The sequence below is a fragment of the Melopsittacus undulatus genome, chromosome 1 (assembly GCF_012275295.1).
Source record: "Melopsittacus undulatus isolate bMelUnd1 chromosome 1, bMelUnd1.mat.Z, whole genome shotgun sequence".
NCBI classification, from domain to species: Eukaryota; Metazoa; Chordata; class Aves; order Psittaciformes; family Psittaculidae; genus Melopsittacus; species Melopsittacus undulatus.
The window spans coordinates 68,402,251-68,424,729 of record NC_047527.1 but is presented as its reverse complement, the minus strand read 5'-3'; the positions used below and the strand labels follow the sequence as shown (position 1 = coordinate 68,424,729).

The 22,479-nt window shown below is 39.6% G+C and overlaps 1 protein-coding gene across 2 annotated transcripts in view; it reads left to right on the top strand.

Annotated features, from left to right (window-relative positions):
* Positions 1-22,479, top strand: part of FHOD3 (formin homology 2 domain containing 3) — a 373,673-nt gene that overhangs the window by 186,403 nt on the left and 164,791 nt on the right. For both annotated transcript variants that reach the window (XM_034066335.1, XM_034066332.1), the window contains exon 5: positions 845-950. In XM_034066335.1, coding sequence (XP_033922226.1) covers positions 845-950 — 106 coding nt within the window. The remainder of the gene's footprint in view (positions 1-844; positions 951-22,479) is intronic.

Below are 22,479 nucleotides of genomic sequence, written 5' to 3'. Positions count from 1 at the left end.
TCATTAAGTGCTCTTTAATCAAGGTTTTAGTAGCTTCTTCTTTGGCTGCATGTACCTTCTGTAAGAGGAGAAGGCAAGCTTTACATATGGTGCTCTGTAGTCCCTTGTCATAGTAGTATGCATGTAATGTCCAGCAAAGCCTCCCTCTCCCTGGTATCACATATACCTGTGGTATGGGATCATTCTGCTTCACTGAGCAAAGGACTGATGGTTAAAAAAAGACAGGTCAATTTAACTAGCATAAACTCCCATGAAATGCCAAGAAGTGTTTTTTCTTACATTTGCTGTGTCTTCCATTATAGTGTGGGAATATTATCTACTAGTGGTGTTATATTCAACACTATATTTTCCCATTCTAAATATAATGAATTAATATCAAGGTAATGAATATAATATCACATTGTGTTAAACATCAGTTTTAAAGGTCTGCTTTATGCACTTAAAATACTGAAACTGGAATTATAATGAGGCATAGAGATGGCCTTCTCTTGTTGATCCCAATACTTTAGGGATATCTGTTTGTATGATATGATGAGATTTATAGTATCAATGAGAATGTCTGCAAGTCTTTAATGAAAAAGTCAGAAGTCATGTTTTACTGGTTGTAGTCTTCTGTAGTTGATTCAAAGGTAAAACCTTGTTTTTTTCTTGCTTTGCATTTTGTATTCTGATTTTAAAATTCAGAATTCTGCTTTTGGTCTTTAATAGACGTTCATATAAACTTGTTTGCATCAACTGAAACATAAAGTCAGTTCTGCAGGCATGCATTTCATTTTACATTATGATATATCCTGTGTCTTTATCTTTCAGAATTCTAACACAGTTTTTCTTTTCTCCTGTACAGGATGACAAGGACTTGGTTCATGAGTTTGTTGTCGCTGAAGGTCTGACTTGCTTAATCAAAGTGGGAGCCGAAGCTGACCAGAATTATCAGAACTACATCCTGAGAGGTAAAGGAAGTGCACCCAAAAGTTGTTTTTATTGCTGTGAAGCTCTCAGAATTAGCTGCAACATCCGTGTTATATGTCTTGGAATATCTTTCTGTTTGGTCCCAGTTTTTGCATGTTGTGTAGGAAAATGGCGAGGGGGGAGATCGATACCACTGAGCAGGATGAATTGGAAAATTCAAGTCCATATTGATAGACTGTATGTTACCCAGCTTTTCTTGTGGATTATATTGCAAATCCATAATTCTGAGAAGGAAAAGGTGTTCTAAAACTTTCACCAGATAATTGTAAATGTCAAGGGGCACAAAGTGAAATAACTTCCTGGAGTGTGATTAGTAGCCATGGTATAAACAGTGAGACAGCTATATCTTAAGGTCAGTTGGCTGAAAACAAGTTTTGACTCCATGTTTTGGAGTTAAACAGATAGTCAGAGGTTTACACTCTGTTCTCTGCATTTAAAAAATCACTTGGCAAAGGTAGGGTTTGGAGAGTGATGCTGAAAAGGTGTGTGAGTGGAGCAGAAAGCTGATTTACTGTACTGTGGCCCAAATGAATATACACAGTTTTTATCTAACTAGGAAATCCAGGATGCAAACTCCAGAGTTCCTACAGTATTTCAAGGGGTTATGAGCCACATAAGAACAGTCACACCAAGGGATCTTTGCTGCTGGGTGATCTTGTAGTAAATAGAGTGCTAATGGATGCATAGTTGTGGTAGATTGCTCGTTTAATTTTCTTACACTGACATATATAGTTGCCTTTAAAAATGTTACTTTGATGTATTTAGCTGCCAAAACTCAAACTGCAAATTGAGGAGTCAGACAAATACAAAAGTAAGGAGAAGGATCTTGTAAGAACCAGAAATGCAAGAGTTATAGAAAGTAAGTATGCAAATAGTATGGCTTCATGCAAAGAACTTCAAGATTAGACTGCAGAAATATCAGCCTTTGGGGTATGAAAGAAACCAAACCAGTACCATAGAAATTATGTTCTAAGTCAGTAATTGTGTAGTGGTATGAATGCACTTGTATAGTAGCTTCTACCAAAAGTAGAAGAATATTGACCCCACTGAAACTAGACCACGACACATATGAAAGAAAGAAAGACTTTCTTTACAGCTGAAAATAAAGTTTCTTGGAGAAAACTGGCCATGGATGCTCTCAGAAAATTCTGAGCAAAATAAAAGTGCTGTAGAGCACAGTCTGGCCTTCAGTCTAGTGGTTTATTCCTTTATCATCTTGGTATTGACTTACTGTGGCTGGATGATGTCTTTGCCCTTCAGCTGGTTTTGCAGCCAAATAGTGAAAATTGAAAACAAGGAAGCCTGATAGGGGTTTACACTATGTGAGCAGTGTAAAGTCTAAGTGGCCTTATAATCTGGATAGCCCTGCAGCTCTTGTGCTCCAGCGACAGATAAGGTCCAGGTCACTAAGCCTCACCGGTGACCCAGTGATCTACTGATACCAGAGAAATCAGTCACATCTGAGTGATCTCACCACAGTATCGCGTGTATTTTCTTACTGAGATCTCAATGACATCACCCAGGTATGGATTGAGAAGAATTAAAATTCCCTTTAATGTTGATTATTTTTTTTAGTTTTTCTTTTCTTAAAAAAACCCAAACAAACAAATAGGAATGAAATGTTATCTACATGAGTAAGGATGTACCCTAATGCATCCAGAATTCAGGGAGATGACAGTGGTCTGTTTCTTGTATTTCTTGGCTCTCAAGAATTCAGTGTCCACTGTCTGAAGTTAGAGATTTTTCCACTGGATCCACAGTGAATGATAAAACAGAGCCTTAGTGCCAATATCCACGGCATTATACTAAATAAACTGCAACCTCATATTGTTGCATTGTTATTAACAAGTGATGACAGCTTGTTGAAAATAAATGCAAAACAAATAAAACAACAAAAAATGACCATATAGAAATATGCCATAAAGCTAAAAACCTTTTAAGTATTGATACTTTCTCTCCTGTTTTGGTGGTGCATGAAGCTGAAGCTTCTTTTCGGGTAGAGTGTCCTGGCATCTCTTACAATAGCATGATTTTTCTGTGTGATGTGGGTTTTATTTCAGAAATTTTGTCTTGATTGTCTTTCAGGAAGTTCAAAGCTTGTTACAGCTCCAAGATTATGTCAGCTGGTTTGCAGTTCCAGGAGCCAGTGTGTACTTTCTGAATAGGTCTGCATGTGCAATGAGATAAAGATAGGTTTGGAAGTATAGTGTAGCCAGACAATCTTATCCAAATACATTGAGGAGCGTGCTGAAAAGAAACATTAAATACGTCATGTAAGAGTGTTTCTGGTATATTATTTTTGGAAGTCCATAGTGATTGGTGGGATTCTTTTTGCGAGTGTTGTGTGTATTATTGCAGCGCTTCATTTTCCTAAGTCTGGAGTACTGATGAATAGGTGAAAATCAACTTTATTCAAGATACATCATAGTTAGGACTGAGGTAGTCCCATAAGCTTTAAACTCAGAGTTAAGTTACAGAGATTTAAAAAAACCTAAAACCATCTTTGTCTAGACTTTTTGTGCCTTGCTGCTGTCGTGTCCTTGTTTGACAGATCCTTTTGGAGTGGAATATATATTCCTTGTTTTCACTGCATTTAACCTGAATCATAAAGGGATAGGATTTCTCCTTAATTCAGTGTTCTGGCTGCATTTCTCCAGCACCCTTGATGTAATTCACTCTTTTCCTCTTGTGATCCTAACCCAGTTTTCAGGGCTTGTGACAATAAATAGCAGCCTTAGGTACAGCATTGCCTCTTCTGCCTCCATGTTTCACCCATACAGGGCTCGCCTGTCAGCCTGAGTGATTTCTGAGTGTTTCCTGTGAACTTGTTTGCCTGTACTCCTCAAGTAATGGGTTTGGACTTAGGAGGGAAAATAGGTTGGAAATATATATATATATGTGTATATATATATATATATATGTGTGTGTGTAAGGGTTGTAGGTGGCTCAATGAGTTTCAAGCTACAAGGTGTTTCTTTAGTACAGTGCTTTGCTTTTTCCACAGGTCTGCGTTGCTTCACTCTAATGTTTCCTGGTTGTGAATTTCTGCTTAGTGGTTTTAACTTGGTTCAAGGCAGACCGAGCTGCCAAAAATGACTAAATATGAGTAATGAAAATTTTAGTTATTTTAATGGGTAAGTGAAGAGAAGATAAGTGTGGCTTTTGCATGCAGTACTGAGAAATCCAAACAGTTTATTGTCGAGTGCTAAGGAGTCACTGTATATTTCTGCTGGGGGTCCCTAAACTAGGGTTGTTTGATAGTACCTTTCCCAGATCGTTCCCTTTTGTCAATGTATAGCCTATCGGTCCTAAACCAACAGTAGCCAGGGCTTCTCTTGAGAGTTATGCTGTTGAAAGATTAGCTTAGAAAACAGCTTTTGTTCCTCCTTACTTATTAGTTCTTCAGCCTAAATTTATTCTTCTGCACTCCTTTTAATTATTATGGATATCTAAAAGAACTGTGTTTTGAGGGTTTTTTTTACCCCCACAGAAACATGCTTGCTTTCCTTCCCCCATTTCCTTTTTTTTTCACTTTTGGTGAGCTTCAGTCATAGCACTGAAGTCAAAAGTCCCTCTCCCAGTTGCAATATTGCAGTATGGTGGATGTTGCTTAAATATTAAAAAATAAATGGAAATGGGTGGAAGATAGATGAAAATGTCCACAACTGATAAGTATTAATAGAAATCTCACTATAAGATGCTTTTTGAAGATGCTTTGGATATAATTTTTAGCTCTTCTGTTTCTTGCACAGAATGAGAAAGCAATACATGAAATGTCATGTCTGAGCACCAACTAATTAAATAATTGATAGAATTATGGTAGTCTTCCTGTTTTCAGTTTATTTTAGCCAGTGCTATTGGGAATGTGAGGGAAAAAAAACCCAGCTTTTTAAATTAATAACTGTTTGGCTGACAACAATAAAAAGTGGAAATAAATCACTGTAAAAGCTATTGGTTGTAAAGCAGAAAGCAATTTTGCCATAGGAATTAGAGGTGCCAAGGTATTTGACAGGATGGTCAAATGTGCACAGGAGTCACCAGTCAGTCAGAACCACCAATGAATGCCCAGGCAGGGGTCAGGTTTTCTAAAGTGACAGGCAAACAGCTTAATCACAGACATGTACCAAAGCCACCAGTGGTTAGGTCTATTTATAAAGCCAGAAGCATGCGCTCCCACCTGCACGCCAACTTTAGAACGACGGGCTGTGCTGCATATTCTGGGAAATCAGATTAAATTCCTGAAGCGACCCAATGCAGGACAGTAATAGACCATCTGGTTACTGTCTGTCACCAGGACACTGTGTGCCCAAAGATGTCAAGGAGCTAGAGGAAGTTGAAGGTGAGGGTGAGGTTTTGCAAGCAGGCAGTGGAAGCTGCTGCTGATAACCCTTTTGTTCTGAAAGCCAGACGTGAAGTTATCAGCGAGCCAGTGGCATTTCTGCATTTAGCCAACTGCTACTAGGAATGCTTGGGGTTTGCAAGTGTGCTATCTGTAATAGGGGGATGATCCATTTCCAGGAATCTGCTGGCTGTTTTAATCAAAAAGACCCCTTGTTACTACAAGGACACAAATGCTTCCAGTGCTCTTGAACTTTCCTCCCTCTCTCTGATAGATTATGTGGCTTTGGCCTTGTGCATTCAAGGTTAGGTATTACAAAGCCTTTGGCGTGGGGAAGCACCCTTTTCTGCAGTAAATGCTGGGGTTGCGATCTGTGTTGAGGAGCGCATTGACTGCCTTGAAATCAGTGTTGTGAGTGAGAAGGCTGAATGTTTGTGGGTGAAGTTTAAGGGGAAGGCCAACCAAGCAAATATCCTGGTAGGAGTCTGTTATAGACCACCTAGCCAGGATGAAACTACAAAATCTCCTTCAAACAACTGGGAGAAGTTTCGTGATCTCTTGCCCTTGTTCTCATGGGGGACTTCCACCTGTCAGATGTCTGCTGGACGTACAACATGGCAGAGAAGAGACAATCCAGGAGGTTCTTGGAGGGTGTGGAAGATAACTTCCTAACCCAGCTGGTCAGTGAGCCAGCTAGGGGAGGTGACTGGCTAGATTTGCTGTTTGCAAACAGAGAAGGACTGGTGGGTGATGTGATGGTTGTCGCGAAATGATTGAATTTTCAGTCCTTGGGGAAGTCAGGAAGAAAGTCAACAAAACCTTCACCTTAGACTTCTGGAGGGCTGACTTTGGCCTGTTTAGGTTGCTGGTTGGCAGAATTCCTTGGGAAACCTTGCTGAAGGACAAATGGGTCCAGGAAGGCTGGACACTCTTCAAGAATGAAATAAAGCAGGAGCAGGTGGTCCCTATGTGCTGAAAATCAAACCTGTGGTCCCTATGTGATGAAAATCAAGACTCACCTCACCTCATTACAGCCTCCTTTCAGGTACTTGTAGAGAGTGATAAGGTCCCCCCTGAGTCTTCTCCAGACAAACACCCCCAGTTCCCTCAACCCCACTTGTCCTGTGGGGATTTGAACATCCATATCACGTATTTTATGCTGGGCATAGCGTGCTCTGTAGGTGTGGTTTGTTGTAGTTGGCATTCAAAATAATCAAAAGTCCCAGAAAATATACCTGATGGTTCAGTACCTCTGCAGAAACCGCAAGGTGTGCCAATTTTTTGTGTCTTGAAAAGTGATGGAATGATAAAATACAAATAGATTTAGCATCCTGATGCATGAACTCTTTAGATTAGAAATAATGTGATTACAGTGCCCTTCATTGTACCAGCGAAAGGGGCTCATCATGGTATGATTAATAATAACAACACTAAACTTTCTTCACTCAAGAGCTGAATCCTCTTTTACTTCTGCAAGTATCTCTTTAAGACTAAACACATTTGTTTACTTGTACAAGGAGAGTTTGACTTGTGAAACCATGCAGTTTAAAAAGAGGGAAAATATCCTCTCTATGCTTTAAGTCTTTCCTTTCTCCATTTTTCATCTGCATATTTAAAAAGTTATATTTATTAGACTTGATCTGTGTAGAAATTACACCAAGCTTCCTACCAACCATAACCTTAAGCATTCCCTTAGTTTATGGAGCAAGCTCTTCCCTCCCCTTCCTCCTCTTTTTCCTCCTTCACCCTCCCTTTTCCCTGGATGTGATTCTGATCCATGATCCGTCTGGAAGCAGAGCCAGATGGTCCTCACATGCAGTGTTCAGTACAAGTCCTCCCAGTCTGGGATGGGAATTGGCACTGAAGCAAATTTGAGTTCAAAAGTTTAACCACCCTATAGTAATTTACACATCTACAAATAAACTGAGCTTTTCCTTGCTCTGTGCGTTATATGAAATGGCCTTTCATGTTGGGACTGCTCATGAGGAGGATATAGGGTTCTCATGGTCTACATGGAATTCAGGAATAACACCACCATAAAATTATGGATTTCCCTTGTTTTTAAAGCTGACAGAGGCTGGGAGGCTTTGGGTTGCTTTCTGTCCTCATGAAAATGAATCTTCAGGGTTTTTTATGCTTTGTGAAATTCCCATGAAATGTGACACCTTGGTCTGTGCAGACCCTGCGTAAAATGAGGAACTGAACCATGAAAAATGCACATCCTTAACTACTAAACAAAGAATAAGTACTTGGGAAGTAGTCCCAGGGGCCTTTAAAGCCATTGTGGATGTTATATGATTTAACTACTCAAACTTCATGAAGTAGTCTTGAAAACAATGTACCGATTCCAACTGGTAGAAGCATTTTACAGAGGTTTTCTGCCTTTTTGTAGTAATCTTGTAGCCTGAAAGCATTCAAAAACTGATCCATTAGAGGGAGAAAATGTGCATAAAATAAAGATAGTCATAAGCCAGCACAGACATGAATGCTTGCACAAAGTATGTGGCTGCTGGTGATTTCATTATGAATTACTTGGTTTGAATATATGCACATAAAACACTGTAAAATATGGTTGGAAAATAGCTTGATTATTCTCATTTCAAGAATAGTTGCTTCCACAGCTGTTTGGGACGGTGCTACCCAGAGTGCTTTATCCTGATACAGAAGCAGGGAAAATTAAGGACTGTAAAAGAGGAGAGGGGCGGTAGGGGCAAATGTGTAGGATAATTTGAAAGTGCTGATGGTGACTTCATGAAGATGACTATTGTGTGACATAAGGACGTGTCAAAAATGAGATTCGTCAAATGTCCTCAGGGTTAATTTCAATACCCAGATATGTATGAATTATTTTAAGTTACATCTTAGCTCTGTCTGTATCTTTTACAAACGTGCATGCATATGCATTTCTGTCAATCATGTTCTTATAGATGCAATAGAAAACTGGAGCAGTGGACTGTAAACCCTTAAAATAGTTCATTATCATGAGGCAGTGGCTTACTTTAAGCCTCTGGTTGCTACTGCAGCAGAATGTTAAAAAAATAAGAAAATTCAAGAATTTAAAAGCTGAGCCGTAAGACTTATATGTATTAGTACAGTATCCATTATTATACCTATCATAAATGCTGTGATCATACATATGTGTCTAAGAACAATAATATTCGTAGGCTGATGACAAGGAGGGATAATCTTACTGAGTATACAGGAATATTAAAGTTTCTGTTTGCTGCTGTGGAGGGTTTCTGTTTGTCTGCATAGCCCTGAGTAGCACATGCCCCTTTGGAAAGAAGTAGCTAATCACTGCATGTGTACATGAGTTGAATGGCAAAAGGTGGAACTCCTTTTTGCTGCTTTATAATGAGGTAGAAGGACCAGTTACTGACTGGCAGTGCAACTTACTGCCCTTCTGTCTTCCTGCACCACTTCCCGTATGCAGGACTGGTCTCACTGATGGTGGTGTTGGAGTGAAGAGAGGGAAATGTGGTCTGGCATCCTCCTACTCCTCTAGTGAACATGAAGGTTGTCAGCAGATGTGCAGACAGGGGTTGAGCAGAGGTGCCATGGAAAAGCAGACAGGTTATTGTGTCTTTCCTCTGCAAGCCAGAGGGAGAAAAGATGTGGCTGGGACTCTCTGCCTGCTTAGTGGGGTTTTACCCAATTTTTCACAAAAAGTGGGGACTAATAAACTGTGAATTTATTATCTGTAATATAATTTCTTTCTCACCATATTTCCAGGCAAGAACGAATTTTTCCTGTTTTCAGTGTGTGGAGGCATTTCCAGCTTTTTCCATTTAAATTCCTGATGCTAAAGCCTGTGCCATGAAGCTGTGGCCAGCTCTAGATCCCTTGCAAGATGGAAGTTCCGGGTTGCACTAGTTGCTAAAAATACAGTACGTCTGTTGTTTAGGATGGGGTTTCTATAATTCATCACTTTGTTCTAAGATTCTTACCAGAGATTTTAGTGAAGAGATTTTATTGATGTGGGTACCATGCAAATTAAATCGTTTTTTTTCCCCTTTACCTCTTTCAGTTTGTTGGCAGAAAGAGAGCAAATGTTTTTCCCTTTTCCACCCCTATAAGTACCTTGGCTCCCCCCCACACTCTCCTGGAGATGATGAAAGTGATTAAAAAAAGCCAGACAGAGTGTTCAGGGTATATGGGGCAGGGAAGACCACAGGCCTATGGACTTAAGACTAGGGCTGGAACGTTTCAGTCCCTCAGGTTGGTGCTTCCAGAAAGCAATTAGTAAGCTGTAGGAGTGGTGCAGTGTATTAATGCTGAACTTGCTCAGTAATCGAAAAATCTCTGGATGAAAGACAATATAGAGAGGAAGAGTTTAAGGTTTGCAACTGAGTGACTTCACATTGTATCAGGCCTACAAGGATATATTAAAGAAGGAAAATGATATGTCAGCTACTGAGATAGCGACATAAAGATCTCCCTGCTGCTAGGAAGCCAAGGAGTGTTAACATTCCACAGGAGAGATTACTGTTTAAGAGCAGATGCTAAAGGTTGCCTTTAATGAACATTTGGGATGGACAGACTTTCTTTTGCAGTTTAGTATTTTTTTCCTTTGACATTTCACAGTTCCCTGGAATGTAGTGTTTTTAAAAGCACTGCAGTTTACTGCAGGAGTGCCATCAGATGCCTTTGCTGTTACAGATGGACTTGAGTCACTGAAGTGATACTCAGGATTTAGTATATCTATAGTGTGTTGAGTGAGTTTACTTAAATGACAGGTGAGGTCTTAAAAACTTCAGCCAATACTGGGCAATATTCTGTTTCCTCCTACTTAACCTCCCTCCTTCTATATGTTATCACCTGCCTAGGTGAACGTTTTGGTATGAATATACATGGTTGTTTCCCTCAAACAATGAATCTAGTCTCCCTCTTCTTGAAGAGGTTGAATAAGCTGTTTCATAGTTAGCTTGATTAAAATTATTTGTCCTTCAGTGGTTTTCAGTGCAATTGGAAGGGAGGGGAGAAGAGGGATTGAATGAGATTAGGAAGAATCATAGAATCGTATAATAGTTAGGGTTGGAAAGGACCTTAGGATCATCTAGTTGCAACCCCCCTGCCATGGGCACGGACACCTTGCACTAAACCATGTCACCCAGAGCCCCCGTTAACCTGCTCCTGAGCTCAGAGAATATAAACACTTTAGACTACCTTTTTCAGTTTTGGTGAATCTGAGTGATGTGACATGCTTATTGATGCAACTGATAAGCATAATCAATTCTTATTATAAAAAACCATGGCACCTTCATCTGTTTAGTGGGTGTGATGGTTCGCTAAATCATGTAGTAGAAGAGCAAAACTTTCTCTTTGATTTTAGAGACATCTCAGGAAGACTAAGCTGCTGTATTTGAAGTCCATGTTATGTACTGTAAATGTCACATTTCCCTAGATCTCTATAAAAAAGTGTGAAATAGAATGCATGGAAGATCATAAGATTAGGAGCCAGCTTTCTAGTGTTTTATAGAAATGATTATTGCTATGCACATACCTTTTAGCCATGCTGATTCTAAAAAAGCAAGTTGAGAAGGACATTTGGACCACAGAGAACTGACATACAACTGTCCTGATATGCTTGAGACTGCCAGGCTGGTCAGGACAGGATTTTGCCTGCCCACAGGACTTGGTCAGAAAAGACTCATGCTATATGTTTGATTCCACTGCAGTTGAATGACACCTGAGAGCTCTTTGTTTTCAAAGGCTGGATTTAGTTGCCATTCATTACTGGTATTCATGGATAACAGACTTGTCATTTCAAGGGGTTTTACCTTTATTGCCTTATGTGCCAGAGTTCGAAGATTCCAGGTGAGAGAAAAAAAGAAACATATAGAGAACTCTCAAATAGTTTATTAATATAGGAAAATATAGATAATCTAACAGATACAGCAAAGGATATTTCTAAAGAGTGTATCTCTTACCAACCCATGGACCATGGGGTGGCATGTGCCAGGGACAACAGATAAAGGTCCATGGTGAAACACACAAAGATAGAAAAGTACTGTTTGTCCTCTATGGCTCCTCCCCAGAGAGTCCTGCTTTGGCTGCTGCCTGGAAAGTCTAGCTTTGGTTCCTACCCAGAAAGTTCCATTTTAGAATATGCCAGAAAATCTTGACCCTTGAAGACCTTTCTAGATATTGCTGGCCACTTCTTCTGAAGCAGGCTGGCTCCCTGAGTCAGAATGAGTGTGCATTTTTGTCAGTATAAAAGCCTTGAGCCTCATGCTATGCAAGGGAGGCAGAACCTCATACCATCGAGGTCAATGTTGCCTCTCTGGGGACGTTCGCTAAGGTTGAGCCTGCCACCTTGCACTGTGACAATGATTCTCAGAGCTGGTTTCCTGATCGTCTTCACGGGGCCCTTGCGGTTGGTAAGACAACCATACATCAGAAGTGCCCTTTACTGTACCCTTTACGAGCTCTATATTTTCCTATATTAATAAACTAGTTGTGAGTTCTCTTTTTGTCTCTTGTTTTCTCTCACCTGGAATCCTTGATCTCTGGAACACTTTGTTGAGCTAAGACCTCAGTAGGTCTTTTGGGAAAGAAAACCTGAATCCTATTCATTAATCCATGCCAACAAAGCCAGCTTTTGGCCAACAGAACTGTAGATCATGTCTGTCCAAACCTGACGTAACAGCTGTGAGGTTGGATTTGTCACCTAGAGCCAAAGTCATTGATGTTGTGGCCTGTGGTTGGCCAAGTACCATGGACAGGGGCAGGTCTGTGACAAACTGCCCAGGGCAGCATTGTTGAAGGTCTTGTAAGGCTGCCCAGATAGTGCCAAATCAGTTATTATTAATAACATGTAAAATAGATAAACTCTCTTAAGCTTCTTCTCACAGGCATTCCAGATTCAGTCATCCCATGCAATCAGACCAGGGCTATTCAAGACCCTTAAAATTCTGCTTGATAGATAAAGGAAACTATTCCAGCCTGAAACTTTGAGAAAGTGCTGCAGGTGTTCATGGAGTCCTCTCCAAGAATGTTTCCCACTTTGTGCTGAGAAAACCCATTTGAATACCTTTCTGTGTTGAATGAGTTTCAGGAAGTCATGGCCTGCACTTTTTATATGATACTTCATTTGACCAGAGTGATGCTGTGATCTAAAGCAGCCTTGTCCCCAAGTGGTAATAGAACTTCATGTGAGCTAACTTGTAGCTGAAACATTGACATGCTTCTTCCAGGTGTGTGACAGAATGTATTGGTTACAGCCAGGGTATGTAGGTTGATGTTTGGCTGAGGTTACCCATAGACAGCTGTGCTTAGAAGCATGCAGTTGCAAAGGTTGTGATTAAAAAATATATATTTGGGGTTTGGGGGTTTATTTTGCTGGGGTTTTTTGGTTGGTTTCTTTCTTTGCTTTATGGGGGGTGTCCTATCCTAAAATATTTCACTAACAGCAGTTGATATAATCTGCTTTCTTCAAACAAGACCCAGTACAAAGAAAAGAAAAATATGATGCATTTGGGTCAGGAAAATAGTGTTAACTTGAGAGGCTGAAGCTTCTTATTCCTATTGCACTATAAGGATATGGAAACGTACTGATACCAATGCTGAAGGTGCTTAAAGAACTTCAAGGTTACTCTCAAGGATATTTAATTTCTTGGTATGTGGACAGTGTGAATAAGGCAGCACATGTTCTGGCCTTGATTTATGTGTTCTTCCCCTATTCCCCACTTATATTGTCAGGGGATAAAAGAAGTGTTATGGCTGCTCCGTTCTTTGTGCATGATGTAGTAAAGAGCCATGCACCAAGTCATGGTGGATCCAGGGGAAATGATCCATACTTGAGCACAGCTCCAACACTGTAATCAACGCACGGTCTCTGGTACGGTGCCAGAAAAAGTTATTTCTCCCCAGGCTTGACAATTTTGATGTTGGCCTTTGAATTAAGCATATGTATGAATTAGGGTGAAAATAAGTTCCTGGGAAACTTATTCATAGCTAGGTTTTTCCTTTGTTGTTATTTTGCATTTACTGGAATAATTGAATTTACCATTTGAATTCTAGAAATAAAGTTATTTTTTGATCTTTCTTGTCTATATCTCAGTGCATTGGCCAGGTGTTCAGGAGTGCATTGATTCAGCATGTGTTCTCAGCAGCAGGTTTTCTACCTGCAAGACTGAGGGGGAGAGCATGATGAACACCGATGCTCTGAAGTTGTAAAACAAGCTTGAATAACACTGTGTTATTAGAAATAAAACATACTGCTTTCTTTGCATTTGCAGACTGATTTCTGCACATCAGAGGTATAATAGTTTTCAGTTTTACTCTGCAGTCAAAAAGCTGGGAAACTTGGAGAAGATTCTCAGCTAATGACATCACTCCAGACCTGAGGTTGTAGTTAAAACAGGAACAGATTTCTGTGGAGTACAGGAGCTGCTTTTTATCAGGGGATGGTGCTAGAAGGTTCCTTCTGAATGAGGATGTCCCTTGAAACAGCTGCTGCTGTTGCTGAATAGAGCCACAATGTGTGTGCATCATGACTGAGCAGGCACAGCTCTCTCTTTAAATGTAAACCAGGATAGTTCTTGCCAGCAGGAATTTGTGAAGCTTTATTTCAAACTAGGTTAAGACCTGATGGGCTTGACTGCACTTTTTGTTTACTGTGCTGACACAAATAGGAGTTAACTCTTGACATGGGTGTGAAACAGACAAATTGGGTCCAGAACTCTTAAATAATAAAAAATGCAGAAGTCTCTTTCATGGTAATTTGCTGTCACTTGTAATGTTCAAGCAAACAAAATCACAGTAATCCTGAAAATTATGCTAATATTGAAAATGTAATCTTTATTTTTTCCGGCATGCCTGTATTGACATTTACTGGCCTTTTTTAATTCCAATGGCACCATTTTCATTCCTTTGAAACATGAGAGCTCTGGAAAAGTTCATTAAAACTATTCATGGTAAAGCAGTGCTGCTTTAGTTGAAGAACTCATTTTTCAACAATGTACTTTCACATTTATTTATAAGTTTAAAAGTCTTAAGATTAAAACAGCTGATTGCTGAATTATCCTGTAAGAATCACAAACACATTACTGTACATCATGAAATGCTAGTAGATGTCTTGCTTCATGCTTCCTATAAGATGTATAGCACTATGATTTCTCTACATACAGTGATATGGGGGGACATTTCTACTCTTCCCCATACGGGTATGTTCCCAACAAAACCTATATTGTGTTTGAGGGCTTTTTTATATGTTCTAATATCTTAAAAGAATTTTAAATCTATGTTTTTGCTTCTAATTAAGAAAATTGCATTTATTTTTGGAAATTATTTCTTTTTTTTTTCGTGTTCTTTTCCCAGTCAAATGAAACTCACTATGCTCTCAGTTAGAGAAAATAAATTTTCAGGTTTTAATTTCTTCTCTTGATTCACATCGTCTTTACACCACCATTACTGCCACCAGATAAGATCCAGCAAATCAAAATTTTAAAGACAGCTTTGCTTTTACAGAGGAATATTCTCAATGAAACAAGTGTTAAGCATTCCTTTGGCATAACTTTGCCAAAGCTATTGTAAGCTATTATATATGTCTGTCAGTGAAAAGATGTTTCTGCTGCCTCTACTCTAGCTAGAAGAAGTTAAGGAAAGCATTGCTTTCCTGTTCCAAAACAAAACCCAGAAAAAAAAATGCCAGTCCCTCCCTGCCTTTGTGCACTATTGCTCTTTGTTCCCATATCCCACAGCATCCACACCTTTGGTGTGGAATGTGGAACTGGTCTGGGTTAAAATCTGCTGGTTGCTTATTTTTGGTAGGTCGATTGGACTTCCAGTTCTTGATCCAGTTATTCATGGGCATGTATAAACAGCTGCGAGAGCACAAGGGTAAGCAGCTCCCTTGAGCAGGAGAGAGCCATAACCTTGCAGTGGTGGTGGTATCTTTTTCAAAGTGTAAGTAAAATTTTTGCTCCAGTGACTGAACTGAAACAACTTTATTCTTCTTTTACTGGCCTATTCATTGATCTTAAGCAGGGCAGTTTTGACTCCAGCTGTTTCAGTGTGACCACCTGTCAAATCTTGTGTTATTATGTTTAAATACGTAGGGGGTTGGAATTTTTTTTTTCTAAGTTTGTGGGCAAAATTATATATTCACAATGTTTTCTTGAGCATCCATGGAGAAGACTTCAGGGGTGAGTTGGAGAGAGTTGGGAAGTGACCTGGAGAGCCCTGTTTGCTGTTGCTGCAGAATAGATGGCGGAGAGCAGCAGGTGGTTACTACTGCTAATCACATCCCCAGTAACAGCTACCATCCTTTCAGCCTTGCCTCTTTATTTTGTTCCAACAGTTCAAATCAATTTGGGTTGTTTTAGTACAGGGAAGCAGTAAGCTGTGGCTGTTTAACCCCTCTAAGTCAAACACTGTTGCCTTAGGAAAGTGCTTGTAGAATGGGTATGCGCTTTCGCTATGGAATTCAGAAGATGCCACTGGTTTTTTTTTTTTGACACTGGGTAGAAAAAGGGAAGATAGAAAAATGTGTAAGTTAATGTGGGTTTTTTTCTTTTATTTGAAGAAAAGGAGGTAGAGATGAAGTTTTCATGCTTCTCATATTTCACACCTAATTTAGCTAAATGAAGAAGCTAATTTCCCTAGTGGCATTGTGTGATTGATAAACTGAGACTTCTCAAGAGAGCCCTGCAAAGTCCAGGTTTTTATTCATCTACTTTAGACTAGGTACTGTTGCACCTAAAGCCAGTGTACTTAAAGAGACAAGGGCTGGAAACGAATTGGGGAATTCCTCTAAAGCATGCCAGAGAACTTGTAAATGCTGTCAAAAATATGGCACAATGCAAAATAGGCATAGCATTTAGAATCATAGAATAGTTAGGGTTGGAAAGGACTTTAAGATCATTTAGTTCCAATCCCCCTGCCATGGGCAGGGACACCTCACACTAAACCATATCACCCAAGGCTTTGTCCAACCTGGCCTTGAACACTGCCAGGGATGGAGCATTCACTACCTCCCTGGGCAACCCATTCCAGTACCTCACCACCCTAACAGGAAAGAATTTCTTCCTCATATCCAGTCTAAGCCTCTGCTGTTTAAGTTTCAACCCGTTACTCCTTGTCCTATCACTATGTCCCTAATGAATAGTCCTTCGCCAGCATCCGTGTAGGCCCCCTTCAGATACTGGAAGGCTGCTATGAGGTCTCCACACAGCCTTTTCTTTTCCAGGCTGAACAGCCCCAGCTTTCTCAGCCTGTATTCATACGGGAGGTGCTCCAGTCCCCTGATCATCCTCGTGGCCCTCCTCTGGACTTGTTCCAACAGTTCCATGTCCTTTTTATGTTGAGGACACCAGAACTGCACACAATACTCCAAGTGAGGTCTCACATGAGCAGAGTAGGGGGGCAGGATCACCTCCTTTGACCTGCTGGTCACGCTCCTTTTGATGCAGCCCAGGATACGGTTGCTTTCTGGGCTGTAAGCACACACTGAAGCCGGCTCATGTTCATTTTCTCATCAACCAACACCCCCAAGTGCTTCTCCTCAGGGCTGCTCTGAATCTCTTCTCTGCCCAACCTGGAGCTGTGACTGGGATTGCTCCGACCCAGGTGCAGGACCTTGCACTTGTCATGGTTAAACTTCATGAGGTTGGCATCAGCCCACCTCACAAGTGTGTCAAGGTCCCTCTGGATGGTGTTCCTTCCCTCCAGCGTATCAACAGAATCACACAGCTTGGTGTCATCAGCAAACTTGCTGAGGGCACACTCAATCCCACTGTCCATGTCACCGACAAAGATGTTAAACAAGACCGGTCCCAACACCAATCCCTGAGGGACACCACTCGTTACTGTTCTCCAGTCGGACACTGAACCGTTGACCACAACTCTTTGCATGCGGCCATCCAGCCAGTTCTTTATCCACCGAGTGGTCCACCTATCAAATTGATGTCTCTTCAATTTAAAGACAAGGATGTCATGTGGGACAGTGTCAAATGCTTTGCACAAGCTATTTGAGTGTGTCAGAGAGAGAAGATGGTGTTGATATCCACAGGAATTCACTTACCTTTTTTTAAGAACTCACTCATATATGAAGCAGGATTAAAATTTTTACAGGAATGTTTTTCCACATCAGACTAAAATGGAATACTTCAAAACTTATTAGTGTGTGCTATGAGACACAGATTACAATGTCTTGGTTATTTGCCATTTAATTCTTCTGTGTAATTTATTCAGGAGCAGTGGTATTTGAATGGAATTTTATTGGTGAAGATAAAGGAAAGTTGACACCCTTGCTTTGAATCCAGTTTTACTCAGGTGGTTGAGATGTAAAATAAAGAGAGAAGCTCTCTAATGCATTACCGATGTTGTCTGGGAAGAAAGGCAAAATTCCCTTCCCACCATCCTGATTTGCATGCTTAACCAATCCTGTCCCTTCAGACAGGTTCCACCTGTGCTCTCTTTGCCTTCTAAGAAACAGAGGTTTTGTTATCTCCTGGGAATTCCTATTTCAGTGGAGGCTCCAGTGGTTCCTGCCTTTTATTTTTGAAACAAAATCCTGTGGTTTTATTTCAGCGCCTGGTGCAACTAACACTCTACCATACTGGTGGACAGTTGTGCAATATTTCTCCAAGGTTATGTGTATGACTGGTGTTCTTTAAGTTACAGTTCCTGGGTTTTAGGTCTCAAAATAAGGCTCTTACTTTAATAATCTTTTTTTTTCCTATTAAACATAAAGTGTATTATAAAAATGGCAGCTGAAAAACTTCAGACTTTTCTTTTGTATTGACTGTCAAAACTAAAAAAAAAACAGACTGAATTACTCTGAAATTAAAATTGTATTTATTAGTGCTCTATTCCTGTTGCCCTCTATCCCGCCAGGCTGCCTACTTCCAAGGAGACAGGACTCCAGCTTTCCAGCACTGAGCGCTAATAAGTCACATAGACTGCAGTGAGCAACCGCCACTTGATATCTCATGTTGGGAGATTAACAACAGATTCATGTGGCATCTGGAGTACTTAAGTGAAAGTTGGCCTCAATTAACTAGATTGTCCCTTTCATTAGTAAAAACAACAAGTAGAAGAGGGCTGGTCGTTGCAAATTAATGTAGATTGGGCTTTTTCATTATGGTCTTGACCTCAAAACACTGGGGCACCCTTACCAGGCCTGTGAAGGTGTGACAGTGCCTTTCTTTTGTCAGCGCTGTCAGTGAGATTTATTTGCATGTACTTTGGTGTGGTTTCTTATAATGTCAGCCTCTTCTGGTGTTCTAGTTAATTTGTGTCCTTAATCAATGAAGCTTCTGTCTCATGGAAGGGAAGAGGTAATTTAGGACTGTGGCTGTGACCTCCAATGGAAGAACCTGCTTCCTTGATATGTGTGAAGGATGGGGGAGGAGAAGTGGCCATAAGCTAATAACTGCTGGAAATTGTCCAAAGGAAAGGCCTGTCCGTCTTCAGCAGGAAATCTGTTTTCTGCTATAGTAACAGACTGCCATAATTTAGGTAAATTGGGTTGTCTTTATACCTCTGCTACTATAATTTTCTCTCCTGAAAATAAAACTTAATGGAAAGATACTTCAATTTATTGGGAAGCAGTAGACTCATACTGTTTACACTTTTGACATTGTCTTTATGGGTTTTTTTTATAGCTATTCTGTAAGTCATTCAGAAAAAGTCAGGAACGGAGTGATGATATGCATTACTTCAGTATTCTGCTCACCTTTATTTCTCTATTAATTCATTAATCAGATGCTTGCTTTAGTCAGTAGAACCAAACATGGTCCTAAATTGATATAATCTTCTATAAAGCCTCTCGTATGTGTGTGCCTATAAGTAGCAGGAGTACTCAGATTTCCATTCTTTGGCTTTCCTGCTCTTCAATTATGCATAACGTACCTTCTGCTCTTTAGGAGATCACTGCAAACTGTGTTCTTCCTACTTACAGAAGAAAGTTGTGTGGTAAAATCTATCATTTAGGCCTCTTTAAAGTAAGAAGTCACAGGTGTTGCTCACATGTCTTTATATTCCTTTGTTTGGCTTCAGATACTTCTTGTGGCAGTTCCTCTTATGTTTATTTTTAGAGTGAAACATTTGTTGTGACTTTGATTGGGTTGACTTTTTGCTGTTCAGAATTCAGGCTATAAAGATGCTTTGTACTGAAATGCTGAAAATGAAAGCATCAGAACAATTGTGCCTTCATTAAGTATTATTAAGTTGCCATAAGCAGTGATATAAAATTTAACTTCGAACTGCATTGAAATGAGAAGGAAAAAAAAAGAGGAAAATACTTCTAGATTGCTGTGGAAAGGCTAGGTTTAGAAATCAAATTTTCTGGAGCTTTCTGGGATCTCCCTCTTTATTAGCTATTTAACTCTTCTGTGTAATTTATGCAGCCCTATTACTGAACTAATATTCTAGTAGGCATCAGTGATGGAAGTAGTATGAAACATAAACTTTTCTCTCAATGTATGTTGTTACCTTGGACCCTAAACAATGCAATATCATCAGCTGTTTGTAGCATGCATTTTGCCATTTAGAATCCTGAAACCACTGTGAAGGCTGGGACTTGGAAAACATCGTTTGACAGATCTTGTACAAATAAACAGGAATCCTTTATTGAGCTTATACACAAATGACAGCATTTATCATGAAATGTCCTTGGATTTTTTATGCTACTGTGGGACTTGAATTTTGAGAAAGGACTGTGTAAATGTAGATACATATAGTTAAATATCCTTATCTGCAGATAAGCATCTATACATAATGTATATTTATAATCAAAAATATGTCCACAAACGTTAACAAACCCAAATATGTGTTACTGCAAGATACTCAGAGGAAAAAAAAAAAACCCAAAACATTGCTGGACTGTAGAAAGGACGTGGAAGAATAATTTGTAATGCAATAGTGCATCTAATCTGCAATTAGTAATTTCCTAATCTTCTAGCTCTCTGAAATTCATTTGCTTGATTATGACTGTAGGTGCTAATGTAGGTGATTTTGGAAAATTAAAAGGAAAATATCCTATTTAGAAGGCACAATTCTTTGGATAGGCCTCAACTGAACTTGCTATAATGTTTGTGACTGGTTGTGAAAGGAAACATGCAGTAGAAAAGTTGCAAGAGGAAAGCTCCATGACAGCCTATATCAAACAGAAAATAAAGTGTAGCTAGCTTTTGAGTTCTCCATTCTGTCAACTCTATATTCTTCAAGTAAATTAGATGAGGAATATGTGAAGTGTATGCTGTTTACAGAGGCTTGTTAAAGTTGGCAGTTTAGATTAAGAATAAAAGAATGAAAGAAGACAGAGGAGGTAAATGCAGCAATACCTGATTTCAGCTTTATAGTTGTTGAGCCCTCTGAGGGCAGACAAGCTCAGTGTGACCTTGGAAATCCACCTGGGACTCTGGTACCTCACCATGTCTGGTTTACATTTTACTCTCCAGCTTTATGAATTGTCATATAATTAAACACTCAAAGAAGTGAAAGGTGATTGTCAAATCAAGTGAGTTTAAACATATCTTTTTACTTTTTCTCATTTCCTTGAATTTAATTTTTTAGCAGTCAGAAGATAGAAAGGCATGGAGGATGTGCATTTATGAAGAAGGATTTTTAAGGAGATCGTTGAACATGTTGAACAGTTAGCTCTACAGGTGTTGTTTTCATGAAGCAGGCACTTTTCATGGAGCATGTGAAGTGCATGGAAAGGTTTTGCTTGTTTTGTTAGTTGGATCATTTCCTTCAAACATGTTTCGAAAGCCCTTTCACTAATGAGAAAACTATAAAGTGTTTCCTTTGGCAACAGATTAATACAGTATCATGCTGGAAATCATCCCAAAAAACAAAGACATACTCAGCGTTCATGAAAATCCCATCTCCCAGCTCACGAAAATTCCTGTTCATGGAATGAGTGAAAACTCTTCCTTGTGTTTCCTTCTACAAGGTGAGGGAAGGAAAGGAAGAAAGTAAAGTGAAAGGGCAGAATGCATGTGGTCAGCCTCAAATTAATTGCTTTGCTAATGCTACCATTCCTCTGAGTGACCTTCCCAAGGTGTTACCATGTTTATATTATAAGCTGGACCAGCTGCCTGAAATAGGTTGCATGGTGGTAAATGGTGTTCCCTTCCTCTGACCCTGCTCAGGAATTCAGGAAGGGAATAAGGGAATTAATTGGGTCAGTTGTCTTTCTCACAGTCGGCTGCATCAGCGGTGTGGGGTACATTGTTGCTATAGGGTTCATTGCGGGTTTAGGGGCTGATTTCCATTCCTGTTTCATTTAATAAACACACTGGAAGGAAGGAGATTCTATCTGCTGAGGGAAGATGTGCTCCCTACTAATCTGTCCTTCTGAAAAGCAGCAGTAGGATGAATCAGTAGGTTTTATGGGGACAGGGCTGTATAGTCTCTAGAGTTTGTCTAGAGATTTATGTAGCTTGGATAAGTGTCTTGGCTCTGAGCCTTTCTATATGTTAAAATTGAAATGAAACTAAGAAAAGTGGGAAAGAATAGACTATTTTTTTAATGCTTGTAAGAGCAATGTTGATCCTTTTGCCACTTCATATTTTGTTTTATTTTGTAAGGTCCCCTGAATTGGGATGCTTTATAGGCACCTGATTTAACCAAGTTAGAAGTTCTCTTACAAGTTGATACGCAAAAAAGGGCTCTTGGAGGTTTACACAGAGCAGTATTTTGGAGTCTGAGCAATTTCTTGGGAAGACGTAAGACAGTTTAACATTTCGTATGCAGTGGTTGTGAAGTATTTTTTTACAGGTTTAAATCAGCTATGGTGCTGCAGTGTTGATTTTGTCAAGCTCGTAGAGATTATTTTACACAGTAGCAAGCAGCTGTCCTTATTTATCTGATAGCTACTGTTTGTATTTGTTGTTTATACTTCACCACAAAATATGAATTACTGGCTTTCAAGCTATTCTGTTGCTTTCAAGCTGTTCTGTTGCTTCTGCACTTTCTGCTAAAAAAATCTTTGGTTCGAGCAGTGAATCAAAATGAGTATATTTTAGTTCCACTTTATTTTCTTCATCAATAAAGCGACTCAAGCATTTAATTTTTAACTTTTCATTATTTCTACTGCACAGAAAATGAAAAACTACCCTTCTGCCTTAAGCAATTAGAAGGGATGAGATTAGTGAAAACTAATTCTCAGTTACAACTATGAAACAAAATTAACCGCCCTAGACATAGCTGTGATCATT